Here is a 12,853-nt window from a genome sequence, read left to right on the forward strand (position 1 = left end):
AGAGGAACTGCAAGGGTTGCAACTCGGGGGCTGATTATGCTTAAGCTCCAAGAGAAAGGAGGAGTACTTTATTCCCCACACCTACAGGCTCGCTCTCTGGTGTTTCACCTCTCAATGCTGGGTGCAACACAGAAGCTGCAGCCTAAAACCATGGTTAGTGACCAAAGACAGAACTGAACAAAACCTCTCCCTAAGAAACTCACACCACCTAGGCCCAGCATATGAGTCAAATGAGCAAAGAAATAAAGCAAGGTAGATTGGGCTATGACAAAAAGAAAGAAAAAGTCCACTGTTTAGGCGAAAATTAATTTTATTCTCCATTTAGGGGACATGGAGAAAGCTTGGTGACCATACAACATTCAGTATTTATTTTGAGAAGTCATATTTCAACAACTCAAAATATGAACGCACTGCAGAACACCACCACCTTCAGGAGCCTTAGAACAGATTGCTTCAGAGAGCATAGGTTGTCAGGCAACTGTGAATTTTTCTTTGGGATTACCCTTTAGAAGCGCCACAACACCATGGAAATTGATACAAGCCCTAATGCCTACGTTACACATTAGCGTGTAATGCAGTACAGCAGACTGGTTACACAATACACCATTGTTCATTACACTGTTAGGCAGTAAAACACTATTTAGGACAGCCATATGCTTGTCAGGGAGATTGTCAGGAAAAAACTGCTATTTATTTTAATGAGGGAGCAACAAAACTAACTCCTCCCAAAAGTTAGCTCTTTTTTTCCATGGTAAATTAACACCAATTAGCTACTTCCTTTCATCCATCATTGTAAAAGATATAACAAAGCTTTAGAATGAGAAGATAAATCTCCAACTTGCATATGCTATGCATTTTATACTAACCAACTGAAATAAGCATAGATAACTTTATTACAGAGTGCAGCAGCAATTTAAATCACTAAGGCAATGGGAATTAAAAAATTAGTCTCTCAGAAAATAATGGAACTTTTTACTATAACAACATACTTGTTCCTAAATTCTGGTCGCTTTGACAAGACAGATTTAAGTCCTGGTAACTTATTTCCCACACAAACATGAAAATAATTTGAAGTGTTAGCTATGAGAATTACAGAGATTAAGAGTCAGAAAAGAGTCCTCTTGCTGAAGAAAGAGGATTCCAAAGAAAAGGTCAATTTTTTTCACTGCATAAAGCTAAAACCGTCTTTATTTGAAAAGTCTAGTTACCAGTTACCTCCTTGAAAGACAGACAACCACAACTATACAGGCTATAAGTAACTCGGCTCAAAACACAAGAGGAGAAAAATGTGTGCGCTTCATTGAGCACATAACTTGAACAGTGCCCATCAGTAAAGCCTTCACTGGCTGCACATGTATTAGTGAGTTTCTAAAGAATATCCTACGAATACACTTTCAAACTCACCGTTTCTCCACATCATTCCAATCACTGAAGAGCCTTTCATTTTCTTTTTGCAGGTGCTCGTTTTCGGCCTGCAGTCTTCCTAAGCGGTCCAGGCAATGACCAATCAGCTCTTTAACCACTTCAACTGGCCTCGAAACTTTTTGCAGCCTTAGAGATCCAAGTCTAAACTAGAACAAGAAGAAAAAATGATTTACCTCATCAGTACTAGAAAGGTCATAAAATCTCACCTCTAAAAGACACAGACATAAGCTTAATAAGGATAGACATAAGGAATATTTACAGCCCTTCAGTTCAAATTGTTATCATAGTGAATTTGTCATAAAAATAAGCATGTGGAATAAACTACATGGCAATTTTCTATGCACTTACTGTATGTTAATGGATACCTGCCATACAATAAGCACAGGATGTAAGCACTGATGTGCACTCTAATGGGCAGGAAAAGAGATACAATACAGAAAGTGTAACATACTACAACAACCTGTTCTGCTACAGAACAGGATGCAGTCAGCAGTACAAAGATGCAACCAAATGTTTTACATAAGAGGCATTCCTGATGTAACGCAGAACGACAGGAACTGAGAATCTTACAGTATAACATCATTCATGCCACCTAGCTTACTGCCTATTCTGCTAACCACAGCAGCAACTCAATCACATAAATACTACTGATAAATAAATATTAACTATCTTTGATTGAAAGTAGCATCATAAATGCCTATGATCTTTACATAAACCTGAGAGAAGAAATCTAGCCTACTGGTTTTCCTCTTAAGGGCTTAGTCACAAGTTCTTAAAACCTAAATGCAATGAAACAGGTAACACCAATATTTTCAAGGGGATTTAAGGATTGGATCTTGAATCAATAGCTGTATTTCTTGAACAATGAAGATGATATACAGACTGTACAAGTAGTCTGAACAGATTTGTTCTGCCTGTTCTGGCAGGCAGAAGACTGTTCTTTCTACAATGCTGGGGGAGCAATAGCTCAACCATACACACAAATCAGTATCAGCAAAGCTATAAACATTCAGAGCACAATGAAGATAGATGTTCATGATGACTGTTTGAGGCAATTGACGAAGGAGGATATTAGGCTTGCTTGAACAGGGTCACAAACGTTATCTGAAGAGAAGCAAATCAGAGATGAAGGATCCGACTTTGGTGCTCTCGAGAGGGTAGACAAAGAGGGAATATAAACTGTCTTAAGGTGCACTTCCACAGCTGTTTAAGCTTACAGTAGCCATACAACATATTTCTGACACCTCTCTCCAAGACTAGCAGCACATGCTCACTTCTCTCCATTAAGGCAGCATTATTATTTATTTACCTGACTTGGCAGTACGTTGGTTCAGGGAGCTGATCCAGAGACAAGCAGTTTAGACTAGACCACATGATTTGGATTTTGGTCAGCTTGAACTACTATGGAACCAGATTTGTCAGGAACGGGGACATCAAATGATTTGACTTTGACTGGAAATGCCTGCTAGAACATGGAGTCAGTGAGGGACACCTGGAGGGAGCCCAGGTCCTCTCACATCTGGGAGACTTTGAAAGGATTCATGGAGCTGTTGTGGTATTTCTCTACAAAATTAATCATATTCCTCTTTTTAACTTGAAGATGGCATGGCAATAACATCTTTAAAAAACACAAGTGGCACACACTAGGGAAGAGTGATCTGTGTTGTTGCACTTCACCTACTAAAATAAAAAATCCAATTTCATTCACTATTCTCTTCATGGTAGTCCACTTTACTCAGGAACGTACAGTAACTAATCAAATAAAAGTCATCCACAAGAAAAGTAGCATTTGTTAGCACTTCTTAAAAAAAGTGAGGTTAACTACTGCTATACATAAGCTTTTGCTGAAAAAGGCCATGTAAAAACTGCTCACAATGATCTTAAAGATACTATTTGAAACAAATAAAAGTTCTTAAACACAGATTAGATAAATTATCTGTGGGAGTCTCCACAGCCACACATGCAAATCATCATGAGCTTCTTCAGTAAGGTGAGTTTATCCGAATATAAAGCAAAACTAAAAGTTTAATTTCAAATTAGCCGCCAATTTTTTCTAAATTCATGTATACAGTCTCTAACAGACTGGTTTCTTCTAGCTTATGTCAATTTGGTGATTATAGTTAACTGTAAGAGATGAAAAGATGCATTTGATTTATTTTTGGAAATAAGATTACATTATCAGTAACCCACAGAGTGACGTGTATTCCCTGGATATCACACTTGCTGTTTGACAGCATTAACAAAGATGGACGTTTGCGTAAAGGAAACTGTTTTTCATCACTTGCAAGCTACCACCAAGCTATATGGATAAAGAGTTCATGCCGCACTTAAATACTAGCCACAGAGATAGAGAAGCACAGTACTATAGATAAACAGAAATGCAATCTTCTACATTCTTATATTGCAGAGGCAACAGGAAGAGCAGCTAAATGTTTTTGTCTTGTATTTTTAATACAATCATTTGAGATAACGTAAAGGCAAATATGTTTAATCAGGACAAAGTCACATTGTCCAGCTTACAGTTTAGGCAGCTCAAAACAATAAAATACCAATATGTCTTCTAAAACAAGTTGAAGAGGATGACAATACATTTCAGCTGAAAGCTTGGTTCTACTCACAATCAAAACTGCGCCAAATACACAGCTAAACATTTAAAGCATATGATTATAAACAAACAGCAATTCAGTCTCTTATTTAAAGAATTTGTATAAATCAATTCTGCTAGTGTAAAGTGGAGCTTTGAAATCGCAAATATATCCTCTGGGAACTGTCTCATGGAAAGACTTCTGCAGACCCGTGTGGAAAACGAACATCCTTTATACAAAGAAAGAAATGAAACCAGGCTTTTGGGCACACTATCTTTTTTTGATGAATTCTCAAAACAGACAGCGGGGAGAGGTCACACTGCAGAGAGCAGGGGCAAGAAATGCATTCCAGCCTGATTAGCTACCGCTGATGTGCCAGCCAGAGAGGAGGTGCTGGACAGATTTCCCTGCACCACTAGAGAGACACATTGAGTTAGCTGGCTGTCTTTCTACGTGTTCATTTCAAAGTCCAAACTTACTGTGAAAATACTGGAACTGAAAACAACTTCTTATACCCCTTGTATACCAACCAACAGAGTAATAGGCAGAATTTAGTCTTTATAAAGCAATGACTACTATATACTTTCTTATATTAAGCTGTTAACTGTAATGATTTCCATGTCTCATATATTACGATCTGTGGACTGCTTCTAGCAGGTCCACTAAAGGTAAGTAAAGCAAGCCTTTCATTAGGCAGGTGCTTGCATGTCAGCTGAAAGAAATTCTTGATGCTTCTGCAAAATACCTATTCTCCCGTATCTTTTTTTCCATCATCTAATGTTAACACAATACAGTTGTACCATTCCTCTGGTTACATTGCCGCTACCTCCAGCAGGTCAGTGCAGAAAAACACCCAAGGTTTAGACAAGGCCCTAATTAACCCAAAAGTAACACGATATTGGATATGTGGGTTTTTTTTTTGCTTTGCCCTCTTCATACAGAATCTTATACAAACATACTGAAAGGAGTTTTTACTCTATTTCTTCAATGTGAAACTATGTTACAATGAGCTATTATACTGCCAATTTAACAAAAAGAAACCTTAGTGCTAACAATAGTAACATTGTTATCTGAGCAAATTACAACTGGTTGCCATTGGCTCCTGTAAAGAGCCTGGTGCTGAGAGACTGATAAGTCAGAAAAGCAGCCAAATTCATTTCATTTCTAAAGTATCAAGGCAAAGTAGTAACCATTCATAAAACCATAAAAGAAAATGAAGTCTTGCAGCTCTTCTACTCTGAAGTCCTATTGAGATCCTAAACTGGAAAGCAAACTGGTAAAAGAGGAGACAGAAAATAAAATTTCCAAGCTATGGATTTTTAGTTCAGGACAGACTCTTAATCTGTAGCACTGATTAAGACAGAATTCTATTAAAATAGAATGTTTGAAAAGAAATCACAAAAAGAAAAGGAGGCATTAGTTTTTCTGTATATTGCTCTTCTCGCATGCAGCTTAAATGAGAAATAGACATTTGTCCTTCATTGCCAAAGCATTTGTAATGAATTTGGAAAGAATTCTAGCAAGACCTAATTGAAGTGATTAAAGGTCAGGATAGCATTAAAAACAAACAAACAAACACCACACACACAAACAAAAAGAATCCACACACACACCACAGTTAACTAAGTAAGAAATCAAGATGAATAGATCTTCCTTATTGCATGAGTGAAAGCTCACCTTCAACACTTCACTAATTTTGCATATAGTATATCTGTGATTTGGATCATTTTTTCCCTTAAGTGTATTAACTATCATTTTTTCAAGCTGAATTTCATTTTGTTAATTCCTGCACATTACTGAAGTCTCTGTAGATCAATTTATTCCTCTTGCTATTCACCAGCTGTTGCAGCTCTCTAGCTTTGTATCATCTGCAGATGTAATTAATGTACTTTCTCCTTCCTCTTTTAGATCATTCATGAAAACACTACGTAAAACAGTGCAGCACTAAACACTTCATTCATACAGAGAATGACCAGATCTGCTAGAGGTCCCAGTAGACAAGAGATCGACTGTAACTGATAAACTGCTCCTCTTGAAAATTAAAGTGCTGATTTTTTTTTTCTTTTTTGAAGAGGTATGAAGATGAATAAAGAACCATTAAAAAAAAAGTTATGTCATCTTCATCAGAAATCACACTCAACACTTATCCATTACACCAATGTTTTAAGTTAGAAATAAAAATGAAAATTATAAGCTTATGATGAAACTTGTCTTCCCATCACCTGTCCTCCCACACAAATACTGACTGCCTTATAATTTAGAGGAAGAAGCAATTTTAACTATAAGACAGAAAATAGTTCTGAAGCCAAATAGAAAACTTCTCTGAAATATTTTTATTTCTAATATGTTTATAGGAAGATATTTCACTCAGATTTATATTCATATAAATCTAAATATATCATATAAATATGAATATATCTAATTAAAATGGAAGCCAATAGATCTCTCATAGAAAGTTTTAAAACAAGAAAATTATTTGATTGTATAGAGGGGGTGAAATTAATTTTCATATATACATATTCATATATTTTGGTGTGGAAAATAGGCTATATAGCCTTGGCATTGTTATATTCCCTAGAATTCAGAGTATCATAGCTATAGCAACAAGTATTAGGGGTCAGGCACAGAAAGATGACATTTAAACAGCTATTTCTGTGAGTTCTCTCTGCTGAGGGAGAATCTGAAGCTAGACATTAACACTGTGGGCTAATTTCCAACAACAACAGATTTTCATCCTGACATATTAGTCTGTAAGGAAAAAAAAGTTGAAACTTTTCAACTGCATTGTTGGCTGTGATTTCTCTCTATACTACTTGAGTATCCTGACAATCCTTTTTAATAGCATTTGTTATCCAAAATCTATTTAGGGAATTATATACTTTCTACAAGCTTGATGTTATGTCATAAAAACTACTCTGACACTTGGTTTAGACAACCATATTTTGTTCTTTCTCATCCTGGCAGGCTGTAGCAGCTGTATAATAGCCTCTTCTATTTATTTTATATACCTAAATCCTCACCCATAATATTTTGCTTTTACTCCTCTCTCTGTTTTGAAAATGATTTTATGAATCATTTTCACAGATGGCATATTCACAGTTACTGTAGATCCAATCTGGAAATGAAAACACTCCTGTTGTGTGAACTAATTCAGGGAGTTTTAATTGTTTGAATTAACCGATAGCCCATAACAAAATTCTCTCAAACTCACCTCACCTTTTTCCCACTTTCTTACACCTTGGGATTGGGACTCAGAGATGCCTGCACTCTACTTCTAACCATAGTATTTCAAACTTTGTTAACAATCAGCTGGGTTAGCAGAGCTGATAACTTTTACATACTTGCAGATAGATGTTGCCTCCCGCAATGTAGCATCTCAGCAAATGTCCTTTCACCAGGGAAACATCAATGAAGGATGTGAGGGAGGAAAAAAAATGTCCAGATCAACCCACCAGCATGGAGCAGCTGCATAGTCTCTCCACTATCTTCATCATGACCTGCAGTCTGTAAGAGCAGATGTGACCCCTGCACTGAAGCAGTAAACTTCTACAGATCAATGTAACAGATCCTTATGTCATTGCCCTGTCCCAAGCATCTCTCTGCACCTTTCCTACGCTAGGAGGGAGCTACAGTGGAGAGATATTTCTAAGACAGAGCCTCTTATTAAAACATGGTCTTTCCATACTACCTTGCAGTGCTCATTCAACAGGCTCTTTGGGAACTATGGAGGAAGAATCAGATTATTTTCCTCATTAAAAAGCCCATAGTCTGAAACAGTATTTTCAATCATCAAAAAGCCATCTTAATAAATCTCTAAAGCCAAACCAACACACACACACAAAATCCTTAGACTAGCACTAGCACCCAAACTAAAGCTGAGCCTGTGGGAATTCAAGTGATACAGACTTACAGGAAAATGCACAAAAAAATATAGCAAAATTTGAAAGTGATTTTACAGTTGTCTAAACTGCTTTACTCATTTTTCAACTTTTGCATAAATTTATACCTAGAAAGTTTTGCCAGGATAAAATATTAAAAACTATCAGGCAAACTATCCTGAAGTGACCTACTGATGACCTTACATATGATTAGTACTGAAAGTAAATTCCTTACCAGACACTTAGAGATTAGCCATATCATACAGAGCAACACTGAATCACTGCCAATGCTATGGTAACTTAAAAGTAAGATGTCCTTTACACTGCATTAAATTACGCTGTGTAAAAGATAACAACTTTCTCTCCCCAACAGATAGTTGGATTTCTTGCAAATAAGATTTAGATTGTGACTTCTAGACCTATTCTTGTTATTACTGGTTAAATATCAACAACCTGGTCTACTCTCTACAATGACATACTCAGATCTAAGATAGAATCAAGACTTGGATAAAAAAAATAAGCTTTTCACTATGAAAATTCTTTTAAAAGAAGAAAATGTTAATGAAAATTCATGTACAGGGTTAAAGAATATGACCTACAAATGAATGATGGTGACACTTAGCTGCTTATACAAAGGAAGTATTGTTATAAGCTTGAATCTGGAAAGCATTATACCATTTTTATTTCTTAAGTCAATCAGTGAGTGGTCTTGATTTTTTAAAGCTGTGCCACCACTATCTCCAGGGAAATCATTCAACAGTAACCATGACATCCCTGGGTGTGGTTAAAAAAAAATGACTAAACTAGACTTGCACAATACAGTGACGACTGAGTATGTGAAAGCAGAAATTACTTTTGTAACAGCAAACTTGAGGAAGCTAGAAAAGTTGAAGTACCCATAGTAGCCAAGAAATCTTGCCAGTTACATCAGTCAGTACAAGAATACAATTACTAGTTATAAAAATCAAGTTTAAGATAAAAATTCTGCCTTTCTCCACTCTTGCCTTTCACTCCTGTAATGTTATTTGTGAGAAATGCATTACTTCATCCTTAAGAAAAAAATACATCTTCCTTCTTGATGAAGGCATAACATCCACCTATTCTGGAGAAAATCTGCTGATATAAGCAATTGCTATTTTTCTCAGGTTTTTACTACAGACTGCAGAAATCTTCCACATAAATTACCTTCATACTTGCTCCACATCAACTGATGAAATTCCATCTGGTTTCATTATTTTGTATGGCAGGGGTTCCCGAATATTTTGGAGAGTGCCTCACTCTTTCTCACACCCTCAAACCCACACATCCATGGCACCATGGCCCTCTTACGACAGTAGTACATGCAGGCTACATCTGTACAGTAAACTCAATAGAGCTTGGGAACTTTGCCAGGTACTAGAATACAACTGTCTACAACATGAGAATAGCCCCAGCACATCTGTGGCCCGTGTCAGCTAGCACCTTCCCAAGCCATTCCCAGGCACATCTCAGGGGTCAGAACACCCCAGGAACCATTCTCAACAGTTTGCACACTGCCGCCCTGTTTTGGGGGCTAAGAGAGTATTAATAATATGGACATAGACTGTTCCACGCCAGTTGGCCTCTGTGCTTGGGAACATACCCAGGAAAATTTACTAGTAATTTACTAGTGTAGACACAACCACAGCTGTCACTAGAATGGCTCTCTCTCAGGTTTATAGCATAAGCCACCGTATTTTACTAGATTAAGAAGGACCAAGGCACCCTGCAGAAGGAGCTCTCAAACTTCCCTTTTGAGGGAACATCTGGATTCTGGGGAAAGAGGCAGAAATATGGCTGAAAAGTCTGTCAATGACAAATCTTCCCCTCTGCCCCTCCTCGACCTGTGTATGCTACAGTGCAAGTCAGACTTGAAGCAGATTCTAGACTGCCAAGGCCGAGACTAGTTTTTAATCCACCTAGTTGTCCACCCATCCAGACCAAAATGACTCCACTTGGGTACAAGAATACTGCGAGGGACAGTGCTGAAAGCCTTGCTACAGTCCAGGTAAGTGACATCTGCCATTCTCCCCTTGTCCACAAATCCAGTCATTTTATCACAGTAGTCCCTGGAAAGGTGATGGAACAGCTCCTCCTGGAGGTCCTCACTAAGCATGTGGAGGACAAGGAGGTGATCCGGAGTAGTCAGCATGGATTCACCAAAGGGAAATCATGCTTGACCAATCTGATAGCCTTCTCTGACGGAATGACTGGCTGGGTAGATGAGGGGAGAGCAGTGGATGTTGTCTCCCTGGACTTCAGCAAGGCTTTTGACCCTGTCTCCCTTCACATCCTCCTAGGTAAGCTCAGGAAGTGTGGGCTAGATGAGTGTATGGTGAGGTGGCTTGAGAACTGGCTGGATGGCAGAGCTCAGAGGGTTGTGGTGAATGGCGCAGAGTCAAGTTGGAGGCCTGTGGCTAGTGGTGTCCCCCAGGGGTCAGTCCTGGGTCCAGTCTTGTTCAATGGATTCATCAATGACCTGGAGGAAGGGACAGAGTGCACCCTCAGCAAGTTTGCTGATGATACTAAACTGGGGGGAGAGGCTGACACAGCAGAAGACTGTGCTGCCATTCAGAGGGACCTGGACAGGCTGGAGAGGTGGGCAGAGAGGAACCTCATGAAGTTCAACAAAGGCAAGTGCAAGGTCCTGCACCTAGGCAGGAATAATCCCATGCACCAGTACAGGCTGGGGGTTGACCTGCTGGAAAGTAGCTCTGCAGAGAAGGACCTGGGAGTGCTGGTGGACAACAAGTTAAACATGAGCCAGCAGTGTGCCCTTGTGGCCAAGAAGGCCAAGGGTCTCCTGGGGTGCATTAGGCAGAGTGTTGCCAGCAGGTGGAGGGAGGTGATCCTGCCCCTCTCCTCAGCCCTGGGGAGGCCTCACCTGGAGTACTGTGTCCAGTTCTGGGCTCCCCAGGACAAGAGAGACATGGCACTCCTGGAAGGAGTCCAGCGGAGGGCTACCAAGATGATTAGAGGGCTGGAGCACCTCTCCTATGAAGAAAGACTGCAAGAGCTGGGCCTGTTCAGCCTGGAGAAGAGAAGACTGAGAGGGGATCTCATCAACGTGTACAAGTATCTGAAGGGGGAGTGTCAAGAGGATGAGGCCAGCCTCTTCTCCGTGGTGCCCAGCAACAGGACAAGAGGCAACGGGCAGAAACTGAACCACAGGAAGTTCCATCTGAACCTGAGAAAAAACTTCTTCACTGTGAGGGTGACAGAGCATTGGAACAGGTTGCCCAGAGAGGTAGTGGAGTCTCCTTCGCTGGAGATATTCAAAACCCGTCTGGATGTGATCCTGGGCAATCTGCTCTAGAGGTCCCTGCTTGAACAGGGAGGTTGGACTAGATGATCTCCAGAGGTCCCCTCCAACCTAAACGATTCTGTGATTCTGTGATTCTGTAGTCAATCAGGTTGGTTCAGTGTCATTCACCTTTGGTAAATCCAGGCTGACAGCTCCCAATCCTTCATATTGCTAGAAACGTGCTCCGAGTCCCTCCACGATTTTCCCAGAGATCTAAGTGAGGTTGACCAGCCTGAGAGCATTTTGACCTTTTTTTGAAGATGGGTGCAGGATTTGCCATTCTCTAGCTGCTGGGGATGTCCCCCCAGTCTCCATGACTTTTCAAATATGAAAAATGCCCTCATAAAGGCTAGTCCTCTCAGCACGCTTGGATGCGGCCTATCTGGTTCAATGGACTTGAATGGGTTGTTATGCTGAGGAAACCTGCCTCCTGCTGAAAAAAATCAGCTCCGATCAGCAGTTTAAATTTCTTATTCTTACTTGGATTTTCCTGAAATTTGGTAAGCTCCAAAGAATTGCTGCATTTTGACATCCCATATTTAAGATCATTTCAGCAAGAGGCTCTTAACATAAATTCCCACCACCCTGTTCAAGCAGAAGAAGAGAACTTCTGAGAAGATTTAGATATTGTACCAAAATCTGATCATTTTCCTGAGGCCTCAGCTCGGACCAATTCTTTGCAAACACGTGAAACAGTACTACATAAGCCCTTTTATAAACAAATTGAAGTTTCCAGAAGAAACTAGTTTCTTGATGTCATTAGTCCAGATGGAAAGCTGTTCAGAATATTTTTTCTAATTTGCTTCCTAAACACACAAATGCCCAATTTGTATCCATTTGCGCTTGGAGGGACACTGTTCTTTAGCTTATAAAGTCCTTCCTCCCTAGTGCTCAGAGCTTTGCTTATTTATAGATAATTATTTTTCTCTGTTGGTCTTCATTCTGTTGAACTACAGCTAAAAGTAGTACTTTGGCTGCTTATAGGGTAGGCTCTTCATGTCTCATATCATACAGGCAAAGCTTCCTCCCAAACTGAATTTGCATTTCTTGACGAGCAGAATGGTACACATAATTCTCAGTATATACCAAGAACAAGTAAACTACACAAATGCATAGAAAGTAAATACGGAAATTATGACTTTTGCAGATCATCAATATTCACTCTACTTTCATGTTTCATTTCTTTCTCTCACGCTATTACATTTGTTCAATCTATAAGAATCACTAGCATATGAAGTCTATCAGTATTTCAGGGGGCCCATTCCTTCAGATAGTTCTGGAATTAAAAAGGTTAAAACAAACATAAGCACATTGGATACAGCTTAAATAGATACATTTAGGAATAGGTAAGAGGAATTGTGCGTGCCAATGAGACATTTATCTAACAACAAATTAACTGTTCTTTTTCATCTATTACATTATATCTATAATCTTCATTTAAAGCCTTTGGAAAGTGTCTTTGTTTCATCTTTAAACTCATCAGAAACATCACATTTCACATCTCTATAGAATCGAATACTTCTGTGAAGCTTAATCCCACCAGTGCTGAAATGGTCTTTAGCTACTGATTTTTGACAGCTGTGACATGGTCTGGTCAAGATCTAGCCAGGCTATGATTCACTAGCTTAAAGTGCTCTGTAATC

The 12,853-nt window shown here is 39.2% G+C and overlaps 1 protein-coding gene across 10 annotated transcripts in view; it reads right to left on the reverse strand.

The window, feature by feature from the left end:
• LOC104152896 (DNA repair protein XRCC4) overlaps positions 1-12,853 on the reverse strand; it is a 195,838-nt gene that overhangs the window by 104,669 nt on the left and 78,316 nt on the right. For all 10 annotated transcript variants that reach the window (XM_068928911.1, XM_068928914.1, XM_068928917.1 and 7 more), the window contains one exon: positions 1,405-1,571. In XM_068928911.1, the coding sequence (XP_068785012.1) occupies positions 1,405-1,571 (167 nt within the window). The remainder of the gene's footprint in view (positions 1-1,404; positions 1,572-12,853) is intronic.

Source organism: Struthio camelus, chromosome Z, assembly GCF_040807025.1.
Source record: "Struthio camelus isolate bStrCam1 chromosome Z, bStrCam1.hap1, whole genome shotgun sequence".
NCBI lineage: Eukaryota > Metazoa > Chordata > Aves > Struthioniformes > Struthionidae > Struthio > Struthio camelus.